The 21,773-nt window shown below is 36.9% G+C and overlaps 1 protein-coding gene across 1 annotated transcript; it reads right to left on the bottom strand.

The window, feature by feature from the left end:
* Positions 1 to 4,129: 4,129 nt before the first annotated feature.
* Positions 4,130 to 7,449, bottom strand: LOC136405711 (probable ATP-dependent RNA helicase DDX46). Its single transcript, XM_066385190.1, is given in 4 exon segments — positions 4,130 to 5,045; positions 5,048 to 5,614; positions 5,617 to 5,967; positions 5,970 to 7,449. Coding segments are annotated over 4 exon segments (3,090 nt in total). The 5' UTR covers positions 7,297 to 7,449; the 3' UTR covers positions 4,130 to 4,200.
* Positions 7,450 to 21,773: the final 14,324 nt, after the last annotated feature.

The following is a 21,773-nucleotide window of genomic DNA, read 5'->3' as shown; positions in this document are numbered from 1 at the left end:
ATATCATACTTAGGTAATTAGGATTATTACTATCACACATGAGAAAACTGAAGGCTTAAAAAGCTAGAGCGAATGGCCCAGGACACATACATGGGCAACGGAAGAGATAGGGTCTGAGTCCAAAATCTAACTCCTGAATGTGCCCATATACTTTGTGCAGTATATGTCCCAGCCTGTTTTCTAAGAAGATAAATTCTTTACATTATCAGAAAGAAGTTTAAACAAAGAAGTCATTATAGAGAAAACATATAGGAACAGGTGAGGAAAATCAGTTTTCACACAATAACTGATTTTTATGTAATCATATGCTTAGATTATTTTCAAATATGTATTATAAAATGCTAGTTTTATAATGTTAGTTTAAAGCAGTAAAATTTAAGCATTTCCACACTTCCTTGGAGACTGTAAGAACATGCACTGGAAATGAAAATATATATGCATAGAAACAATCTTAATTCTACATAGGTCAATAAAATCAAACTGTGATAAGCATATATATTGAAATTCTCCAAACACATTTAACTATTCTTCTGTAGGGTCATAAATGAGCTAAAATAATCATTAGATTTATATTCATTTTACCTCTGACTACTTAATATATGTTACTTAATTATTTAAATATTACAAATATTTCTTAAAATTATTAGCTTAACTTAAATAAGAATGATATAATAATCCTCAAAACAGAATTAATGGTAATATATAAATATGAGTTGTGAATTATTAAATGTGGACAATGTTTTAAAAAGTTATTAGAAAGATATATTTAGATATCAATTACTCTTAAAATTTCATTTTGGTAACTAAACTATACTATACATTAATAAAATTACTGGTTATATTACTTTCAAAGCTGGAAATTATAGCTACAGTAATTATTCTAAAGATATCTAATTAATCTAATATTCCTTATGACAAATTTAAAATAAAAATGTTTGTATTAGGCTGACATCACTAGGGTCTCAACCCATCTATTCGCAGATGCATAAGCAAACTTATAAAATTCAAAAAAATGTAATGAAATAATAACAATTGTATTAACAGTCTATATGACCCTAGAGGTTTCTTAAACATTCAGCATTTATGATAGCTAATCTTAATAATATTTATAACTAATATTTATCAATCAAGAAAACTGATGATTAGGGAGATTCCATAACTTTATAGTTAGTTTGTTTTTTTGTTGTTGCTGTTTTTTTTTTTTAGCTAGTTTGTTTTAACACCACTAATAGCACATAAGTTTCTTTTCTTTTTTTCTCAATTCTGGGCCTTTGCTCTTAGAAATCCTGATCACATTACCAAATCAATAAACCAACTATCATTTATTAAATTTCTATTATGACCTTGATATTAATAAATTTCACAGTAAATGAGAAAGGGAAATCATAATCTCTAATTTAGTTAGGTAAACAAAGGTATATCCATGGGAAGACTAAGAATATCTACAAAAAATAAATAAATATTTATATAACAGGTGAAAAATGCCTTAGTTTTTTTAAATATTGAGAATCATATTGATTGTAATATGCTTGATACCCAGAATGTTGGACTGAATGAAGCATTTTGTATACTTCCTTTTAAGTAATAAATGGGATTATATCCACAAAGTCCTTTAATGTGGAATTTTAAAATATGACTCTTTTTTTTAAGCAATTTCAAAGCAGATATTGATTATTAATTTACACATTAATTGAAATGGGATAAAGAATGACAACTATCATTCTGAATACTTACCATGTGCTCACAGATATAAAACCCTACTTGGGATGTGTCCTACTTTCAACACTCTATATTATACACTTTCCTGGAGTATAAATCTAAAATTGAACTATAGATCCTGATGCAAATCATAATAACAGAGAAGAGTATGGAAAATTACATACAAGGCACATAGTGTAAGGATTTTAGTACACGAACAGGTAGCATCTGAGCAGAAAGATCAGAAGAAATCTTTGAGGTTATCAGGACTACAAAATTAGAATTGGTTTGTGAGAGGATATTGTATTTTATAAAGAAGAAAATATAAAACAGTAAAATTTCTTATGAAATGATGAATGACTTAATTTTTAAAACTTTAAAATGCAAAAGTAAAAAACATAAGCAGATTGAACCAATAGGTATTAGACTCTGAGATTTCACTGAATGAATTAAAATTGAATAAGTTCATTGAGAATATATAACTAAAATCATAGGTTTCAAAATGACCCACATTGATATCCTCTGCACCTCAAAAAGATTATAATAGAGCTTTAATTTATCATAAACACCCAAGAGCCCATTTTATGTCTGGTTATAACAATGTCTGAATGCATAATTCTCCATTGTCAATAACAGATTGGTTTCAGAAACAAAGAAATTAACAGCAAACAAAGAAAATAAATTCAAATCCCTTGCCATTAAAATCAATAAACTGACTAATTTTAAAGCTGAGCTGTTCTACTATGTAGTAATGAAGTTTATTTAGATTTTTGGCAACCACATTATAGTTCAGGGATTTATCAACAACTCTAAAATAAGGGTATTCACATACTTCTTTAACCCAATTACTCTTCAGACAGAAACATCAATTTTTTTTCTTTGAATATTTAGTATTTGAAATCTTAAGTCTGTTCACTCTTCTCAATGTTACTGAATAATTATCCTTTTATTTTAGTGCTTAATAGCAGAAAAAAAACTGGCATACTTTTTCTTTTTCTAGTATGCATTTTCTTAAGAAAAATTAACATCATAAAATTTCTGGATCCAGCTCTATTAAGTGAGCTCTGCTACATTTCAATTTATTCACAGCACAAGCACATGATATTGCCATGAGGTAGAAATAACAGAAAGAGTGATTTTTAGTCTTTAAACCAATATCAAGAGTCTCAATCCCTGCTTAAACTGTAAGAATGTCAGATATATTTGATATGCTATTCTATCATGATTCTATGATAGAAAATTAGGGGTTTATAAAATAATTATTTATTTAATAATTATTAAAATAATATCAAAATATAAATGTAATCATCCAAGCAGGATCGCTAAATGAGGATGTATGACAAGTAACAAGACCGTGGAAAGTATGTAGCTACTGCGCAGAGGATCCGATTTCCACTGTGAAGTCTTTCTTGAAACTCCTTATTATCATCTATCCAAAGAGTTGAAAAGATAGTCTGACCTAGTCTACTATGCCAAGAGCCCACAAGGATCCTCCTTCTTCCCTTTTTCATTGTCATTGCCCTGACAAATAAACACTTGGCAACTAACTCCTTGCTCTGCTGTTGTCATGTATTTAATTTTTATCCGAGTTTTTTTCTACCTTTCCGTCTGGTATCCAGGAAGAGAATTTTGTGTCATCACCTAAAATGGAATCTGGACCCCAGCCTCAGCCAAGTTTGGCCAAACAAGAATCTCTGTTACCAGTCACTCAGGGTATATATGCTGTGATCCTGACACATGTCAGATTGTATTGATTTCTAATAATAATCCTGTGGTTTAAAATCTATAGTACCTCCATTATTTCAATGAGGAAATAAAGGCTCACAGACATTGTATCTCATATCCAAGGATAACTCCCAACAAGATGAGAGATGAAATATATAAGTATATGAAAGACAATAAAAAATAACTTGTGTAGTGATAGATATTAACTAGATATATTGTGATCACTTTGCAATATATACAAATATTGAATCAATATGTTATATAGCTGAAACTATTAAAATGTATGTCAGTTATACCTTAATAAAATTTTAAAAGACATTTTAAGCATCAAGTAAGAAATATAATTAAAAATAATTAAATAGTATTTTTTCATTGTCAGATTTATAAAAGTAAAATTTTTAAAAATTCTGGGTTTTGTGAACATGGGGCAAAATCAGTTTTCTTGTCCTTTATGTCATGGAAACAAAAATAAATAACTATTTTTGGAAAAAGAATTTTAGAATTCATGAAAATAAAAAATATATCTTTTCATTTGTCAATTTTAATTCTGGAAATATTTTATATATTTTTATATAATATATTCATAAAAGTTTATCATGAATATTTAGGCCCCTTTAAAAATTGTGCAATTTTATAGAAAGTTAAATAATTTTATTTTATTTATTTTTTTTCTTTTTCTTTTTTTTTTTTTAAATATAATTAACACATTGTAAACTGCATACGACAATTGTCACATGTATCAGGACCAGCACAGGTAGAAAGTGTTTTCCAGGTGTTTTATAGGACTTTGTATCTTCCTTTATTTGTTGGTTGGTATGAATTTTGCAGCCTGATCAGTTCTTCTTTTATGAGCCTGGTGATTTCTGCCTTTGCTTTCTGCACAGCCAGTTCATTAGCACTTTCAATGGCCAAGTAAATTTTCCGCTCTCCTTCCTTGGGTTCCTTGCCAGGCGGGAAGTATGTTCCTCTGATTGTAATTGCAGCTTCAGAATACTCACTGATTCTCTGCAGAGCTTCCTTGGAGGTAACTTTCCATCTAGCAGTCTGTGGAAAGTCATTAATCTCTAACTCTTCCTCATATCTCTTAAAAGATTCATTCTGTCCACCATCCTGTCTCTCCTCTTCCTGCTTCTCCAAAGGCACGTAATTGAGCTTGGCATTGATCTTTTCAGCAAGTTGCTCTGCAATGGTTTTTGCAGACACTGTGGGAGCCAGGATGGTGCCACCTCTGAGAATGGCATTGGTGGCCTGCTGCATAACATCTACCTGAGACTCAATGCCCAAATTCTTCTGAGCATTGATTCGAAGAGCCAATCTCTTGGCAATTTCTAACTTCTCAGCATTTCCTGCTGTTGGAGCAGGAACACTAGATGTTCCAGGTGCAGCCATATCTTTCACTCTCTTCTTTGAATTAAACATGCTTTCAATTTGCTCATTGATATCAACTGCAGCATCCTCATCATCTGAGTCTTGCAGACCAAGAACTGCTTTCTGTAACTTCTTCCTCTCATTAGCCAAAGCTTGTTCTGTTTCATCAAACTTGAATCCCTTACCAGAGAACCCACTATTCTTTTTAATTATTTTCCCTTCAGCTTTCTGTTGATCTTTGAAATCACTCCAAGTTTCTCTAGATCAGGAGGCACTGCAGTCCCCGACAATTCAAGAGCTTTAATGATGTCACCAGCATAGCGAGCTTGATCTTCAGTGATAAAAGTATACACATAACCTTTGTTGCCTGCTCTTCCAGTCTGTCCTGCTCTGTGCACATAATCTTCATAATGTTTGGGGCAGCTGTAATTCACTACAAGAATCAGGTGTTTCACATCTAGACCTCGGGCAGCAACAGAAGTGGCCACAAGAAGTTTGCAGGTCCCATTCTTAAAATCATTTATGATGCTATCTCTGTCATATTGATCAATACCTCCATGAAGAGACATGCATGGATAAGATGCTCTCATTAAATCTTTCAGAAGACCATCAGCATGTTCCTGCTTATCCACAAATATGATGACAGATCCAGATTCTTGATAATGGCCCAGAAGCTCAAGTAACTTCAAGAATTTCTTTTCTTCTTCAATCACAATCACTTGCTGCTCCACATCTGAGCAAACCACACTCCTGCCTCCAACCTGCACTTCAATGGGTTTACTCAGGATTCTGCGAGCCAAAGCCTCCATAGCTCTGGGAAAGTAGCTGAAAACATAACTGTCTGTCGATCAGGACGGACATTATCCACAATACGCATGACCTATGGCTCAAAACCCATGTCAAACATTCTGTCTGCTTCATCTAAAACAACATATGTCACTCTTCGAAGATTTGTGACCCGACCACTGTTAGCTGCTAACATGTCAATCATTCGACCAGGTGTACAAACAATAATTTCAGCACCTCTTTTCAGTTCAGCAATCTGCTCACTGATTCCTGTTCCTCCATAAACACAGACCACTCGAAGTCCCAAGGTCTTCGAAAACTTCTTACATTCTTTAGTAATTTGTAAAGCCAGTTCTCGAGTCGGAGTCATGATGACAGCTATTGGCCCTCTCCTTCTTCTAATGACCTCTGATCCATGATGTGTCTAAACATGGGCAACAGAAAAGCAATAGTCTTTCCGCTTCCGGTCTTAGCAATGCCAATCAAGTCTCGTCCAGACATGATAGCAGGAATCGCCTGAGTTTGTATTGGTGTGGGCTTTTCATAGCCATGCTTTTTAAGAGAATTTAAGATCTTCATGGAAATTCCACACTGGACCCAAGACTTAATTGGTTTGGGACAGCCTTTCCCCTTGACAGTAATGTCCTCCATTTCCAAACGAAAGACATTCACCTCCTCTTGAGACATTTTTGCCAGTTCTGGAACTTCAACATAAAAGTTTTTTCTGAATGGTTCATATTCAATCTTCCCATGATCTACTGGTTCTAGAAGCTTCCTCTGTTTTGTCTGATAGCCTGTGAGGGCCGTCTGAAGATCAACTTCTTCCTCTTCTGAAGAATACTCCATGGCATCCTGGTCATTCTCCATCAGTTCCCCTTTCTTCTTATCAGAATCTATGACTGCTTTTTTGGTTGTTACAACAGTGACAACTTTTGTGACCGTTGGCCCAGACCTCTTTTCATTTCCCCCACCACCTTTTACACTTCTCATGTTAAACTTTTTTACTTCCTCTTTCACTTCTTCCATGTAAGCATCTAATGGATCTAATTCCTCATCCTCCACTTCACTTCCTTCCTTTTCTGCTTCCGCAGGATCTTCTTCATCATCATCATCATCTTCTAAACTCCATTTTTTCCCTTGTTTCATCTCTTCAATTTCCTTTTTCAGCTCCCCTATGTTTTCCATGGCCTTTTTGCGTTGTTCTTCTCACCACTTTTCTACTCTTTCTTTTTGCTTTCTCATTTCTTCTTCCAGCTTATTTTGGTCAAAGTTACCAGCATCCTTTTCTTTTTCATCCTCCTTGTCATCTTTGTCTTTTTTCTTCTCTTTAGAACCTTCTCCACTATCTGTTTTTTCTTTGGACCTAGACCGATTCTCAGCTTTCTTGCTTTTATTGCCAGGACTGGAGGATCGAGATTGCTGGCCCCGGCTTCTACTACTTGAGCGTCTTCTGTCTCGACTCCGTGATCTTCTTCGTTCTCGACTTCTGTCTCTCTCTCTACTTCTGGAACGCCTCAGATGCTTCCTGTCTCTTGACCGAGATCTTCTCTTATCCCTGCTACGAGACCTCTCTCTCCTTCTATCTCTATCTCGGCTTCTAGACCTTCTGTCATCTCCACGTTTACTTCTTTTGTCTGAGGGTGAGCGACTTCTCGATCTACTTCCAGAGCGTCCCCGTGATGCTGATCTCTTCCGATAGTGGCGTGACTCCCGGCCCATGCTGCCGGCCGCTGGACAGCGGCGCCCTTCGGGAGGACACGCAGAAGAACCCGACAAAGGAATAGTGCGGACTGCAAGCCGCTCGCCGGCGGAGAAACGGCACTAAGTCGTGGTCGCAGTTTCAGCAGCAGAAACCATCCGACCGTGGCCAACGAAAACAGCAATAATTTTATATTTTTGAAGGAGATACCTATTATATAAGATATTATTTTTAAAAAATTTAAAGGGAACAACAGATATATAACATGCTTCTAAAAATCTAAAAACAAGTATTAATATTTAAGATGCATAGTGAAATGAAAGCATAACTTTCCAATTAAAAACTTTGCATTTATTCAATAACATATGCTTCATTTGCATAGGTTGCATTTTATAGAAAGTGTACATTCTTTATTACATTATAAAAAATTATAAAAATAATATATGTCAGTGTAATAGAAATAAAAAAATATGTAATGTTACATTATATAGTTTATATGTGTTTTATGTATACATTTGCATGTTGAGTGTAAATTCTAAATGTCCTTTTCAGCTTTATTATTCAGTATATGTAACTTTACATATAAAACAAAGTTTTTATTTGCCAACTCTTTCTAAAAACCAAGCAATTTGCGGAAATTTTTTTTTTCTTAAGTGAGAATGGAGAAGGCAAAGTGACTCCTGCATGTGCCTGACGGATTCACCTGGCAAGCCCCCTAGTGGGTGATGCTCTACCTTTCCCCGGTTTTTGCTTTGTTGCTCAGCAACCGAATTATTTTAGTGTCTGTGGTGAGAACACAAAACCATCTTCAGCACCTGGGTCCAACTTGCTCCAACCAAGCCATGGCTGCAGGAGGAGAAGAAGGAGAGAGAAAGAAGGGAGAGGGAGAGGGTGGAGAAGCAGATGGTCACTTCTCTTGTGCGCTCTGAGTGGAAATCGAATCCGGGACATTCACATGCCTGGCCAATGCACTACCACCAAGCAAACTGGCCAGAGCCATGCAGAGGTTTGATACTTTTACTCTCCCAGTCTCAAAATTGAACTGTAATTTATTTTAATTCCAAGAATTTTGAACTATACATGACTCTTTCCTTCCTCTGGAATGCAAATAAATACCACTTTAAATGACACAAGAACTTCACGTTTTGCTACAAGGCTCACAGCTGTACAAATATTTGGAAGTTTGATGGCAACTTGTTTAGGTGCTGTTGGGGTCTGTAAAATTCATGGCGCTGTGAAAGTCGCAGATTGAAAACATTTTCCCTGAACTGCTGGGGAAAATTGGGCAGCCTCGCACACCTCAGATACAGATACGAATGTCAGTCTTTGGTCACAGTCAGTATCATTCAGTTGCAAAATTTCTTTTATTTTTCAGTCAAGGAATCTGGTTTTCCAGTTAGTTGTTCGTGCTTTCAGATTGCTATTATGAACCCATACATTTATTTTTAATAACATATGTATACCATGATTAATACTTATTCATACAGGCGAGAATAAATTTAAAGTTATATATAAATCTGTAAATGCATTTTGTTTGTTTATTTTACTGATGTGTAGGAAAATATTGTTCTCCTTTCCATTTTCAGGTGTAGGTGAAGCACTGAGAAAAGGAAGGGGCAGGGGGTGTTATCACTCAGATCTTCACATCTGCTCGGCCCCTTGCTTGCACACGCAAAGTGGATTTTCCTGGGCAGGCTTTGGCAGATGGCCCCAAACTATGGCCCGTGGGCCGCATGTGACCCCCTGAAGCCATTTATCCGGCCCCGCCGCACTTCCGGAAGGGGCACCTCTTTCATTGGTGGTCAGTGAGAGGAGCACTGTATGTGGCGGCCCTTCAATGGTCTGAGGAACAGTGAACTGGCCCCCTGTGTAAAAAGTTTGGGGACCCCTGCGAGGCATGAAGCAAAGGAAGTGCTGTTTAGCCATGAGAAATCTCCTTTATGCTTTCCAAAGAAGGCAATTTATAGCCCTTCCATTTTAAATGTTTGACAGTGGCCTAATTGTGCCCTCCCTACTAGAGGAAAAAAACTATTAATACATTCCTTATAAAAAAAATGACAAAAAATTCATTATTAGAAGTTGATGGTTATTTTTCATACCCCAGGATACAAATATGCATGTTTTGTTGGTTTAAAACAAAATCTTCTGTCTACTGCTACTCAAAATCTATACAGTATTATAAAAAAATGGTGGCATTTTTATAGCAGTATTTATAACACTTAGAGGCTAAATTCTTTACAACTCAATCCAAAATTAATTGTCTAACAGACAGTAAATGACTTCAAAATTCCTTTTGTAGAATGATAACACAGTGAAGGCAATAGACTAAATAACAAACCTACAACAACAGTGATGTGTATTTTCTGAAAGCTTTTTAAAAATTTCTAAACGATTTAAAATATCTATTGACACAGTATGTAATCATGTGAACACTGATGAGATCTACAGGCAATTATTGATAATATGCATGTTGGAGGATCCTAAGTATAGCAAACCTCTTCTAAAGACATAACAGTAATTTTCAGCCAAAAATAGTCACTGTGGTGATGGCTGTTATTTGTAATCTGTCTTTAGTCACAATATGACATATAAGGTAGATGTATTTCACATGTTTCCTATTGGATGAAAAATTAAAAAAAACCGACATTAAAAACAGTATATACTGTTTTTATGTGACGTTCAAGAACCGGCAAACCGGAAGGTGTGGTGCAGTGGCTATGATGGGCAGTTACCAAAGCATACACAGGGGCTTGTTTTTGTGCTGGAACTACGCCGTCTTTTGATTTTAGTAGGTACATGAGTTTAGAAAAACAATTAATAAACTGCATACCTACCATTTTAAAAATTTATTTCATGATTATCATATACAAAAATTGTAATATAAATCAACTTTGCCCACCAATCAAAAACAACATGCTTTCCGTGTGGTGTTTGCAGGAGGGAGTGAAACAGGAGGTGGAGGAGGGCACAGGAGGATTAATGGAGATGGACACAGACCAGTCTTGACGGGGTGACACACAATATTGTGCACCTGGATGTGTTGTAGAATCCGGTGCCTGAAGCCTGTAGAATTATGCTAACCAGCATCACCCCAGTTCAATACAATAAAATAAAATAAATAAAACGACATGCTTCATGTGCATTGTATACTGCCTTCTAAACTCAAAATATTGCAATTCTAATCTATTCTCTTTATTTTTTATTTCACAATTACTAGAGCACCTAGTAATTATTTTTTTCCCCTAATCATACAAGTATTTCGACCTTTTCATATGAATCTTGCATGGTGATTTATATTATATTTCTTCCTAAACTTCCTCACCTGCAAACAACCCCCCCCCAAAGAAAAGGACATTCTCATGCCTTTTTCACTTGCGTTAGCACCCTGTTGCACAGAGGGTGCGCTGCAAATGTTTGCCGGAAAGTGGGCCAATCAAAATTGAATCTCCGTGACTTATTATCCATGCCATTAGCTGAGCCAGGTTACTCTCTCAATTTTCAGTAATCTCATCTGTAAAATAGTAATAATAATTTAACATACATCCTCATAGGGTCATTGCGAGGATAATGCAGTGTACGGAAGGCATGCAGCACAGTGTCGTTCAGAGCTAATCACTTAAAAATGCTCACATTAACAATAATCTATCATTACAAAGCCAGGTCATTGTGTGGCCCTGGCGTATTTCAGAGCGAGTAGGAAACCCTTGAATTGGGAGAGTAAGGTTATTTTTGCTTATGCTCCATGGAGGTTTAAGTGAGTCAGCAGGGGCCATATAAGACAAAGCCATTGTACGAGGTACTATACTGCTCTGCACTGCTAACTGGCCAAGGGCCAGAGCGTCAGATGAAACCAATGGAAGTCCTCCTCCAGTGTCCTAGTCAAGGTGGTAATCTGGAGGAAGGGATACTGGAAGTGGAGTCCTCTTCGCAGCTGACACGTAAACTGTGTGTGTTGGCACGGCAGGATATTAGTCCTTCGGGAAATGTTGAAGTGGTCAGGGAGTACCTAGCAACTGCTCCACACTTTCAGCAGTTAACTCATTTACTGCTCTGGACTATTTTACCAGGTAGGTAAGACCACCGCTCCATTTGACACATAGGAAAATTAAGGCGCAGGAAGGTTAAGCAGTGTGTACAAGCTCAGATCTCTAGAAAGTGCCAAGGCCAACAATTAAACAGTGACATTTGGTGCTAGAGGTTGTGCTTTTTACAAACACACGCCTTTCCCTTTCTCATTCCCTACGTCTTTTTCTCCCTACTGATTATATTATTACTCTACTGCTCTTAGCATTATTTCATAATTGGTTTAGTTTTTTTTGTTATCTTTCTCATTTCAGGCCATTACCCAATATTCTATCATGTTTTTGTCAGGGATTACTAAATATTACAATTTTAAGTAAAATTTAAAGATCTCCTTATCTTCCCCCAGGTTTTTCAACTGATAAACTGTGTAAAAATGACCAGCTACACAAAGATTCTAATAAAATTTATATTTTTTATTATTAATAATATCAATAGCAATAATAGTTGAAATACTACATAATGTAGTTGAAATATTCCTTTATATTAAAAGACTATCACTCTGTACATTTAAAATATTACAACTAAAGTTTCTACACACCTTTGATCTTTTCTTTCTATATTTTGGTTGATATATGTTACACTTACACTGTGTGACTCAAACTTATTATGACATTCACAGGATTTAATGTACATGAAAGCAGTTTGTAGATCATATGGAATATAGCTACGTATTAGCAATACTATTATATTAAAGGTGTCAAATGATGGTAATCTTGATTATAGATGGGGAGAATATTACCTTTTTAAATTGCCACTTCTCCTCCACCTTCCTCTTTTAAACCACTTACAGGAGTGAGGACTAGGTCTGGTGGATCCTGCTGGAGCCAAAGGGGACAATTTATCATAGCTAGGGTTGAAAATGAGAGGACAGCTGTGCAAGGCTGGAAATCCTATGTATTGTCATGTTATGTTTTAACTAGAAAATCCCTATTGAGTCATATTGTTAATTAGTCTACACTTCTTTGTTTTAGCCACGGATACACAATTTTTCTAAAGAAGGGTTTTCTTAATTTGGAAGACTTATTTAGTTAAACATTTTAAAAATTCTGTATGCACATTAGAAGTTTATGAAAATAAGAAATTGTCAAAGTCTTTTTTTGTTTTGTTTTGTATTTTTCTGAAGTGAGAAGCGGAAGGCAGAGAGACAGACTCCTGCATGCGCCTGACCGGGATCCACCTGACATGCCCACCAGGGGGTGACGCTCTGCCCATCTGGGGCCTTGCTCCATTTCAACCAGAGCCATTCTAGCCCCTGAGGCAGAGGCCATGGAGCTGTCTTCAGCACCTCTGGGCCAACTTTGCTCCAATAGAGCCTTGGCTGCAGGAGGGTAAGAGAGAAATAGAGAGAAAGGAGAGGGGAATGGTGGAGAAGCAGATGGGCATTTCTCCTGTGTACCCTGACCAGCAATCAAACCCAAACTTCCACATGCCAGGCTGACTCTCTACCTCTGAGTCAACTGGCCAGGGCCTGTCAAAATCTTTTTGGGTGCAGGTTGACAGACAAGTGGGAAGTCAAGAGCTCAAAACTGCCCTCGATTGTGCCTACAGTGAGTTTTCATTTGTCACATATTCTTATAGCTGTCTAGGAGGTTGAGATGCCTAACCACAGCAGACAATCATAAATACACACTACAGCACACATATTCACATAATGAGCATAAATATTTTTTCAAAGAGAAAATCATCATCTACCCTGCTCTAATCAAGCTGCATTATTACGTAAAGAATGCTAAGAAGCTGAGTATGAGGAAATGTTGTTGAAAGAAAACCAGAAATAATTTATTTTGAAATGTTTCTCAAAAAACATTTAGATCTCTTGTTATTCAGCTAAAACTAATTGTAAGTTATAATTTATAATTAGGACAGAGTCAGTACTGTCACTACTAAAATTCTGAAATTAATTAAATAATTAGAAATGTGTCTTCCTTATGAACAGTCAAAGCTAAAATAAGATAATAAAGATTTTTGTTTTACTTGAGTGAATTTATAGATTTGATCTTCCAAATGTATTAACTAATAAGAATTGATAGGTCTTTTTATACTTTAGAATTTTTAATGTTAGTATCATATTTGTACAAAATCAAAAATAGATATTTAATCTGAAATATATTTTTCTCTAAAAAATGATATTGTTAATATATTTCTTATTTTGAAATGTCTAGCTGTATAAATTTAAAGGAACAGTGAAAACAATACAAATAGCATTGGAAAATGAGAGAGGACATTATCTGACTACAGGAGAGATGTAGTAGAATTTTCTTTGGAAATATGACCATTAGATGGCTGTAAAGGGGGAATTTTTTTTTTTTTTCAGAAAAATCAACCAATTTTATTTATGTGTATTTGTATTTTACATAAAATACAAATTCTACAGTAGTTAGAAAGATATTATCCTTGACCTTTTCAAATAAGGTTAATGTTTGTCTTTCAAAAAAAATGTGTAACTGAAAGTTTCATGTTTGTACGTTGATTAAATCCATATTTTTTGTCGAGCATTTTTTAAGAAAATAGATATTGTTAACAATTATCTTAGATAGTTGATAATTTAAATGACAAATATAAATATATATTTTATATCAGTTTACATAGATAATAATTAAGATAAGAATTTCTGAGGTTATGCCTCTATTTTTAGTAAATTGAATAAGAATAAAATTTAAGAGAAGAAAGATTCATATATTAGAAGTTTCAAATCTACTGGGTTGTTTTGTTTTGTTTTTTCTGTGACGGTGGTAATGATCACTTAAATCTTTAATAATGGCCTGACCAGGCAGTGGCACAGTGGATAAAGCGTCAGACTGGGATACAGAGGACCCAGGTTCGAGATTCCGAGGTCGCCAGCTTAAGCACGGGCTCATCTGGCTTGAGTGAAAAGTTCACCAGCTTGGACCCAAGGTCGCTGGCTCAAGCAAGGGGTTACTTGGTCTGCTGAAGGCCCGTGGTCAAGGCACATATGAAAAAGCAATCAGGCCCTTGCCGGTTGGCTCAGTGGTAGTGCCTCGGCCTGGCGTGCGGAAGTCCCGGGTTCGATTCCCGGCCAGGGCACACAGGAGAGGCACCCATCTGCTTCTCCACCCCTCCCCCTCCTCCTTCCTCTCTGTCTCTCTCTTACTCTCCCGCAGCCAAGGCTCCATTGGAGCAAAGATGGCCCGGGCGCTGGGAATGGCTCCTTGGCCTCTGCCCCAGGTACTAGAGTGGCTCTGGTCGCGACAGAGTGATGCCCCGGACGGGCAGAGCATCGCCCCCTGGTGGGCATGCTGGGTGGATCCGGGTCGGGCGCATGCGGGAGTCTGTCTGACTGCCTCCCTGTTTCCAGCTTCAGAAAAGTACAAAAAAAAAAAAAAAAAAAAAGAAAAAAAAAAAAGAAAAAGCAATCAATAAACAACTAAGGTGTCGCAACGAAAAACTGATGATTGATGCTTTTCATCTCTCTCTCCGTTCCTGTCTGTCTGTCCCTATCTATCCCTCTCTCTGACTCTTTCTGTGTCCTTATAAAAAATTAAAAAAATCTTCAATAATGTAAATTCTTTCTAATATAATGACTATGCAAATACTCCTAAGTTTTGAAAGTTGTGCTATGTATAAGATTGCATTATCTTTTATAATATATTTGTATAATTAAGCTAACAAGATCATGTTTCTTAAGATTTTAACAAGCTCATGTTTCTTAAGATTTTTGAGGTAAAATTTAAAATTAGAGGTGAGATTTGCTATCACTTTTGAGGATTACATTGTAAAATCACCCACAAACAATTATTTGTCTTAGCCATTGGGTAAGCTGAATGAAACTTCATAGTACATTTAATATATTTGGGGAAATATTAAAGTTAAATAATACGCTGCTTCTTTCTCCAGACATGAATATTTAAGAAGTCAGTCAATTATTTCTTAAAAAGGTTTTATAAAACCAAACCCTGAAGAAAAATACTATTATAAATTAGTTATAAATTTTATTTTTATATAAAACTACATATTATAGAATAAAGCTTAAAGAAATACCAAATGTAGCATGCAGTATATATCAGAGACCACATTAGGCACAAGGCAAATAAAACTGATTTAACATTCCTAAGGATGTCTATAAGGAACCTCATTCCTCTAGATCAGCAGTTTTCAACCTTTTTTTACCTCATTCCACACAAACTAATTACTAAAATTCTATAGCACACCAAAAAATAGATTACATTCTTTGTCAATCTGATAAAAAAAAGAAGAGGTAGAATTTTGATCTGTTCACACACCAGACAGCTATTGTTCTGTTGACTGTTGTCAATTTTTTATTTGACAGTCTAAAGCAGTGGTCCCCAACCTTTTTTGGGCCACAGACAGGTTTAATGTCAGAAAATATTTTCACGGACCGGCCTTTAGGGTGGGACGGATAAATGTATCACGTGCCCGAGACAAGCGTCAAGAGTGAGTCTTAGACGATGTAACAGAGGGAATCTGGTCATTTTTTAAAAATAAAACATCATTCAGACTTAATATAAATAAAACAGAAATAATGTAAGTTATTTATTCTTTCTCTGTGGACCGGTACCGGTCCACGGCCCAGGGGTTGAGGACCACTGATCTAAGGGAAAAGAGGTCAGTGCCCCTGTGCGAATAGTCAGGAATTGCATGTTTTAAAAATTCTTATGGTACACAGGTTGAAAAATCACTATTCTAGATAAAGATAGACAGATAAGCCAGTAAGTGTAATATAATGGTGCATTGATAAATATCAGAAAAGAACACAAAGTTATCTCAAAAGGGGATGCATGCTTCTCCTTAAGGAGTCAGAGATGTTTTCATCAGGTTAACCTGGCTCAGTGTTCAGGATGAGCATCGGCAGGTAGTCAAGGAGATGGCAGAGTAGAGAGTGTGTCCGAGAGGAAGTAAGGATACAGGAGAACCAGGCCAGGGTTTCAGGCAGAGGGTCAGTTTCAGGAAAGGTAAAGAGAGGTGAAGCAGGCAAGAAAGTTCAAGAGAATAAAAGCAGTTTAGAGCTACCATCTAAAGTCATAGGCAATGATCAGATAGCTATAAAGACTTCTGAGAAGTCCCGGGGAGTGTGAATTTTATTACAAGCACTTTACAAAAAAAAACTTTCTGAAGAGTGCTGGAAAACAACTGACCACTAAATTTTAGGGGTAAAAGATATATATATATATGACCTTCATAGTTGGTTAAACCAAGATGCGGTGGCAGAAACAGAGAGGAAAAGATAGAATCAATTTATATTCAGTTACTGCCTGACCAGGTGGTGGCGCAGTGAATAGAGCATCGGACTGGAGTGCGGAGGACCCAGGTTCGAGACCCCGAGGTGGCCAGCTTGAGCGCGGGCTCATCTGGCTTGAGCAAAAGCTCATCAGCTTGGACCCAAGGTCGCTGGCTTGAGCAAGGGGTTACTCGGTCTGCTGAAGGCCCACGGTCAAGGTGCGTATGAGAAAGAAATCAATGAACAACTAAGGTGTCGCAACAAAAAATTGATGATTGGCCTGACCTGTGGTGGCGCAGTGGATAAAGCGTCGACCTGGAAATGCTGAGGTTGCCGGTTTGAAACCCTGGGCTTGCCTGGTCAAGGCACATATGGGAGTTGATGCTTCCAGCTCCTCCCCCCCTTCTCTCTCTCTGTCTCTCCCTCTCCTCTCTAAAAATGAATAAATAAAAAATTTTTAAAAAATTGATGATTGATGCTTCTCATCTCTCTCCGTTCCAGTCTGTCTGTCCCTATCTATCCCTCTCTCTGACTCTCTCTCTCTGTCCCTGTAAAAAAAAAAAAAATAAATAAATAAATAAAAATATATATATATATATTCAGTTACTAAAATTGAGATGATACAGTGAGTGATTAGATATACAGATGAAAAAGGGATTAAAAAAAAAAGGCAGGCAAAATTGAGACTCAAGCAATTGGGTTTTCCATGATGTCATTCCAAAGAGAAGATAGAAGATGAAGAACATGTTCTTCTAGTTGAACCCACAGGCTGACGGGAGATAACCAGAGCGCTGGCTTTGTGGATGCCTCACTGAGGTTCAGAGCTGTGGGAGCCTCAGGTAATAAGATTATTTAAAAGCGACACCACCCTTGGCACCAGGTAGCATTCACAGGGGATGGAATCTGATGGATAGAGAGTCTGAGGGTGAATGAATTATGAAAGTGTTGATTTTGAGATGCTAGCAGAACTTCTAGCTAAGGGGGATCACTCAGCACTTGCTTAAGGAAAGCGCCATAGTATTGAGTGACTTTAAAAGAATAGGCTTTGCCATCACCCAAACTTGTCCCTGATCATAGATCACTCTTGATATGACCAACTACTAAGCTCCTTTGAGCCTCAATGCTCTCATCTCTGAAGAGTTCCAAAAGCAATGTGAGAGTCAAACAGGAAAACAAAGTTAAAGTGCTTAGGCCATGTATATAAACTTCTGGATCAGGGATGTGGATCACAGATGCTTATAGACTCATGAATCATTATCATCCATGTTTGAAGCCAGGAGAGTATATGAGATGATTCAGGGAGAATGTGAGTCTACAGCCCACTAAAGGAAAGTTAAAGGGACCAAACAGAGTTAGGATGAAAGAGATGAAGAAATAATGAACCAGGGAAAGACTGTAAACACATATGATATGTGTATATTCATATAACTAAAGTTGATAAAAAAAAAAGTACCTGGTTCTATAAAGCAGTAAAAAAGCAAGAGTTCTGAAAAGAAGGAATTCAGAGAAAGGAATAAGGGGACACTGCTGTCACTTGCCGTGGATGCTCTGAATGGAAAGCAGTAGGCTGTGTGTTCAAGGAAGAATGTGTGGTGTGTGCGAGGTGGGGTGAATAAGGGGCAATGAGTGGAGACTCTTTTGTGAAAGAACTGGATATAAAAGGAAGAAAAGAAATAAGGTGATAACCAGAAAGAGGCACAGCATTGAGGTGTCACTTATGTATCTTCACAAGGATGATATAAGGGAAATGTTGAAAATACAGGAACGTGGGGTGATGGTACCAAGGATAAAAAGAGTAGATTAGACAAAGATCAAAGGTGGAGGCAGAAAATATTGGACTAACAGAAAGGACAGCTAGATTCAGCTATGACCTATTTACAATTATGGGAAGTTCAGTAAGGTTAACCTCAGTTTTTTCCTTCTGTTGAAGGAGTGGAGGTAAGAAGGTCAAGAGATTTAAAAGAATTGGAGTGAAGTTATGGTAGCTCTGCCTGTCTCAGTTTATGTAAACTTACGTTCATTTATTTAAGCTAACTTATTCACTATTAAATATATTCAGAATAATAGTAATGCCTGGAGATTTCTTATTTTGGAACTTAGTTTCTGTTTGGATCTTTGTCCCTAAGAAAAAGGAAGCAATGAAGTAAGTCATTTACTGTAATTTTAGGAACTTTTTCTAGCTTCATACACTAGTAGATTTTATTGTTTAATATTACTGGTACTGAATTAGAAGATACACTGAGGCCCTGGCCGGTTGGCTTGGCAGTAGAGCGTAGGCCTGGCATGTGGGGGACCCGGGTTCGATTCCCGGCCAGGGCACATAGGAGAAGCACCCATTTGCTTCTCCACCCCCCCTCCCCCCTCCTTCCTCTCTGTCTCTCTCTTCCCCTCCCGCAGCCAAGGCTCCTGTGGCTCCATTGGAGCAAAGATGGCCCGGGCACTGGGGATGGCTCCTTGGCCTCTGCCCCAGGCGCTAGAGTGGCTCTGGTCACAGCAGAGTGACGCCCCGGAGGGGCAGAGCATCGCCCCCTGGTGGGCAGAGCTTTGCTCTTAAAAAAAAAGAAGATGCACTTAATATATTCAGGAAATCTAAATTCAACTTTTAATAAAATAATAATTCTGAGCAAGTATAAGCTTGTTGACTGATGTATGTCCATGTTTTCTTGGTATATATTTTATAATTGTGAATATATTTCTTTCTTCTTCTTTTTTTTTTTTTTTTTTTTTTTTTGTATTTTTCTGAAGTTAGAAACAGGGCGTCAGTCAGTCAGACTCCCGCATGTGCCTGACCGGGATCCACCCAGCATTCCAACAGGGGCAATGCTCAGCCCATCTAGGGTGTTGCTCCTTTTGGCCAGAGCCATTCTAATGCCTGAGGCAGAGGCCATGGAGCCATTCTAAGCACCTGGGCCAACTTGGCCCCAATGGAGCCTTGGCTGCAAGAGAGGAAGAGAGAGACAGAGAGGAAGGAGAGGGGGAAGGGTGGAGAAGCAGATGGGTGCTTCTCCTGTGTGCCCTGACCAGGAATCGAAACCGAGGCTTCCACACACCTGGGTCGATGCTTTAGCATGAGCCAACTGGCCAGGGCATGAATATATTTCTTGTGTTAACTCATCTAGATTTTTAATAAATAGTCTAGTCATATCATGTTGCTTAAGACAACATCTACTATTAAAAATTAGAAGAAAAAAGATATTTATGCTAGACATTATGTATTTATTAATATTTGCAAATGTATGTAGGCCTAAAGTTAATATTATAATATTGAAACATACTGAGATTCAAATTTGTTTCCCACTGAAATCTAAGTATATAAAATTATAAAATATGTTCAGCTAATTAAGGAAATATGACTTATCCAAACAACATAGGAGAGAGCATAAAATAACTTAGAAATAGTCACTAATGTAAAGAGTAGCCTTTTGACCTTCTCTTTTTTTTTTATTAAGTAAGAGGAAGGGAGGCAGAGAGAGATCCCCACATGTGCTTTGACCAGGATCTGCCTGGCAAGCCCCCTAGGGGATGATGCTCTGCCCATCTGGAGCCGTTGCTCCATTTCCAAGCAACAGAGCAACTTTAGCACCTGAGGTGAGGCCATGGAGCCATCCTCAGTGCCCACGGCCAACTTTGCTTGCATCAATCGAGCCATAGCTGCAGGAAGGTAAGAGAGACAGAGAGACAGACAAAGACAGAGAGAGAAGTGGAGGGGTGGAGAAGCAGATGGCCACTTTACCTGTGTTCCGTGACTGGGAATCAAACAGAGATTTCCACATGGGCTGGGCCAAAGCTCTACCACTGAGCCAACTGACCAGGACCTTTGAACTTCTCAATATGGCTTTCTAGCTTCTTTCTTATTATTAATATCAATGAATTGTAAAATATATTTCCCAAATATACATAGGTAAAACAGATACATCCCTGGGTATGACACATATGAAATGATATAAAGAAAATATTTGGAGAAATACAGACAGGTAGATATAAAAATGAAGTTTTTTTTTTCTCCTTTAAGCTAAAAACTGATCAGCCGAATAAACATCCCAACTCAAATTTACTTTTGAAATGGTTGGTTTAACAGAAGAGTTTCTTTGCTGAGTTTAGGATTTACTAAGATATATATTTAAATAATACACATATCTATAAAGTTAATAACAGATATATACAAACATAAATCTACAATAATAAACCTTTTAAACAAATAAATAAAGTTACAATAGTACAATAATAACCTGTTATGTATAGTGAGACAAGTTCTGATAAATTGGAGAGACTTGATTCTGATAGAATAATGAAATATGATTTAAAAATTCACAAATTATCAGATAAATTCTGTTTGTGATGTCCCTGCTCTTCCTCATTCTATCAATGACCAAAAAGATACATGGAATGGATCATGTTCAGAACATAGTAAAAACATTTGATTTCCAGGTATGAAAGTCAGTTTGGCGTTTTTTGTGTAATAGCATGGAAGCTCACTGTATCCAGTTTGGATTTACATGGGAACACACAATGTTTTCAGATCTACATTACTGATCATTCATGTTACAACAATGGAAAAAATATTTAACATCAGTGCACATGGTTTGTTTTTGTAGACTTTTTCTCTACTTTACAGTGAAAAAATAATAATAATTTTAGGTGAAAAGAAAGTTGATAGTTGTACCTTATTTATTTTGGGATGAAATGTTTTAACCACAAATGAGTATGTTCCCTGTTCAGAAAAGCAAACTCCAAGTAATCAGATGCAAGAGTTTGATCTGATACAACCCACCCAACCCCAATTCCATGAACTAACCACCCACATGACTTTGATTTATATTTGAAATATCTAAGTTCACTCTGTGCTTAAAGAACTCTTTCCAGAGTATCATTTTATTTATTTTTTTTAAAAGAAGTTTATTTTTATTTATTTTTAGATTTTATTTATTAATTTTAGAGAGAGGATACAGAGAAAGAGAGAGAGAGAGAGAGAGAGAGAGAAGGGAGGGAGGAGGAGGAGGAGCAGAAAGCATCAACTCCCATATGTGCCTTGACCAAGAAAGCCTAGGGTTTCGAACCGGTGACCTCAGTGTTCCAGGTTGATGTTTTTACCCACTGCGCCATCGCAGGTCAGGTATTTTAATGGATGATACTATGATTCTCATTTAGACCTTGACTTTGTCTAACATATTGTGACTTCATCAAATTTATTAACCTAATACTTTCATACACCAAACA

This window comes from Saccopteryx leptura, chromosome 1 (assembly GCF_036850995.1).
Source record: "Saccopteryx leptura isolate mSacLep1 chromosome 1, mSacLep1_pri_phased_curated, whole genome shotgun sequence".
NCBI classification, from domain to species: Eukaryota; Metazoa; Chordata; class Mammalia; order Chiroptera; family Emballonuridae; genus Saccopteryx; species Saccopteryx leptura.
Note: the sequence above shows the minus strand (reverse complement) of the source record. Positions and strands in the feature narration are given on the sequence as shown.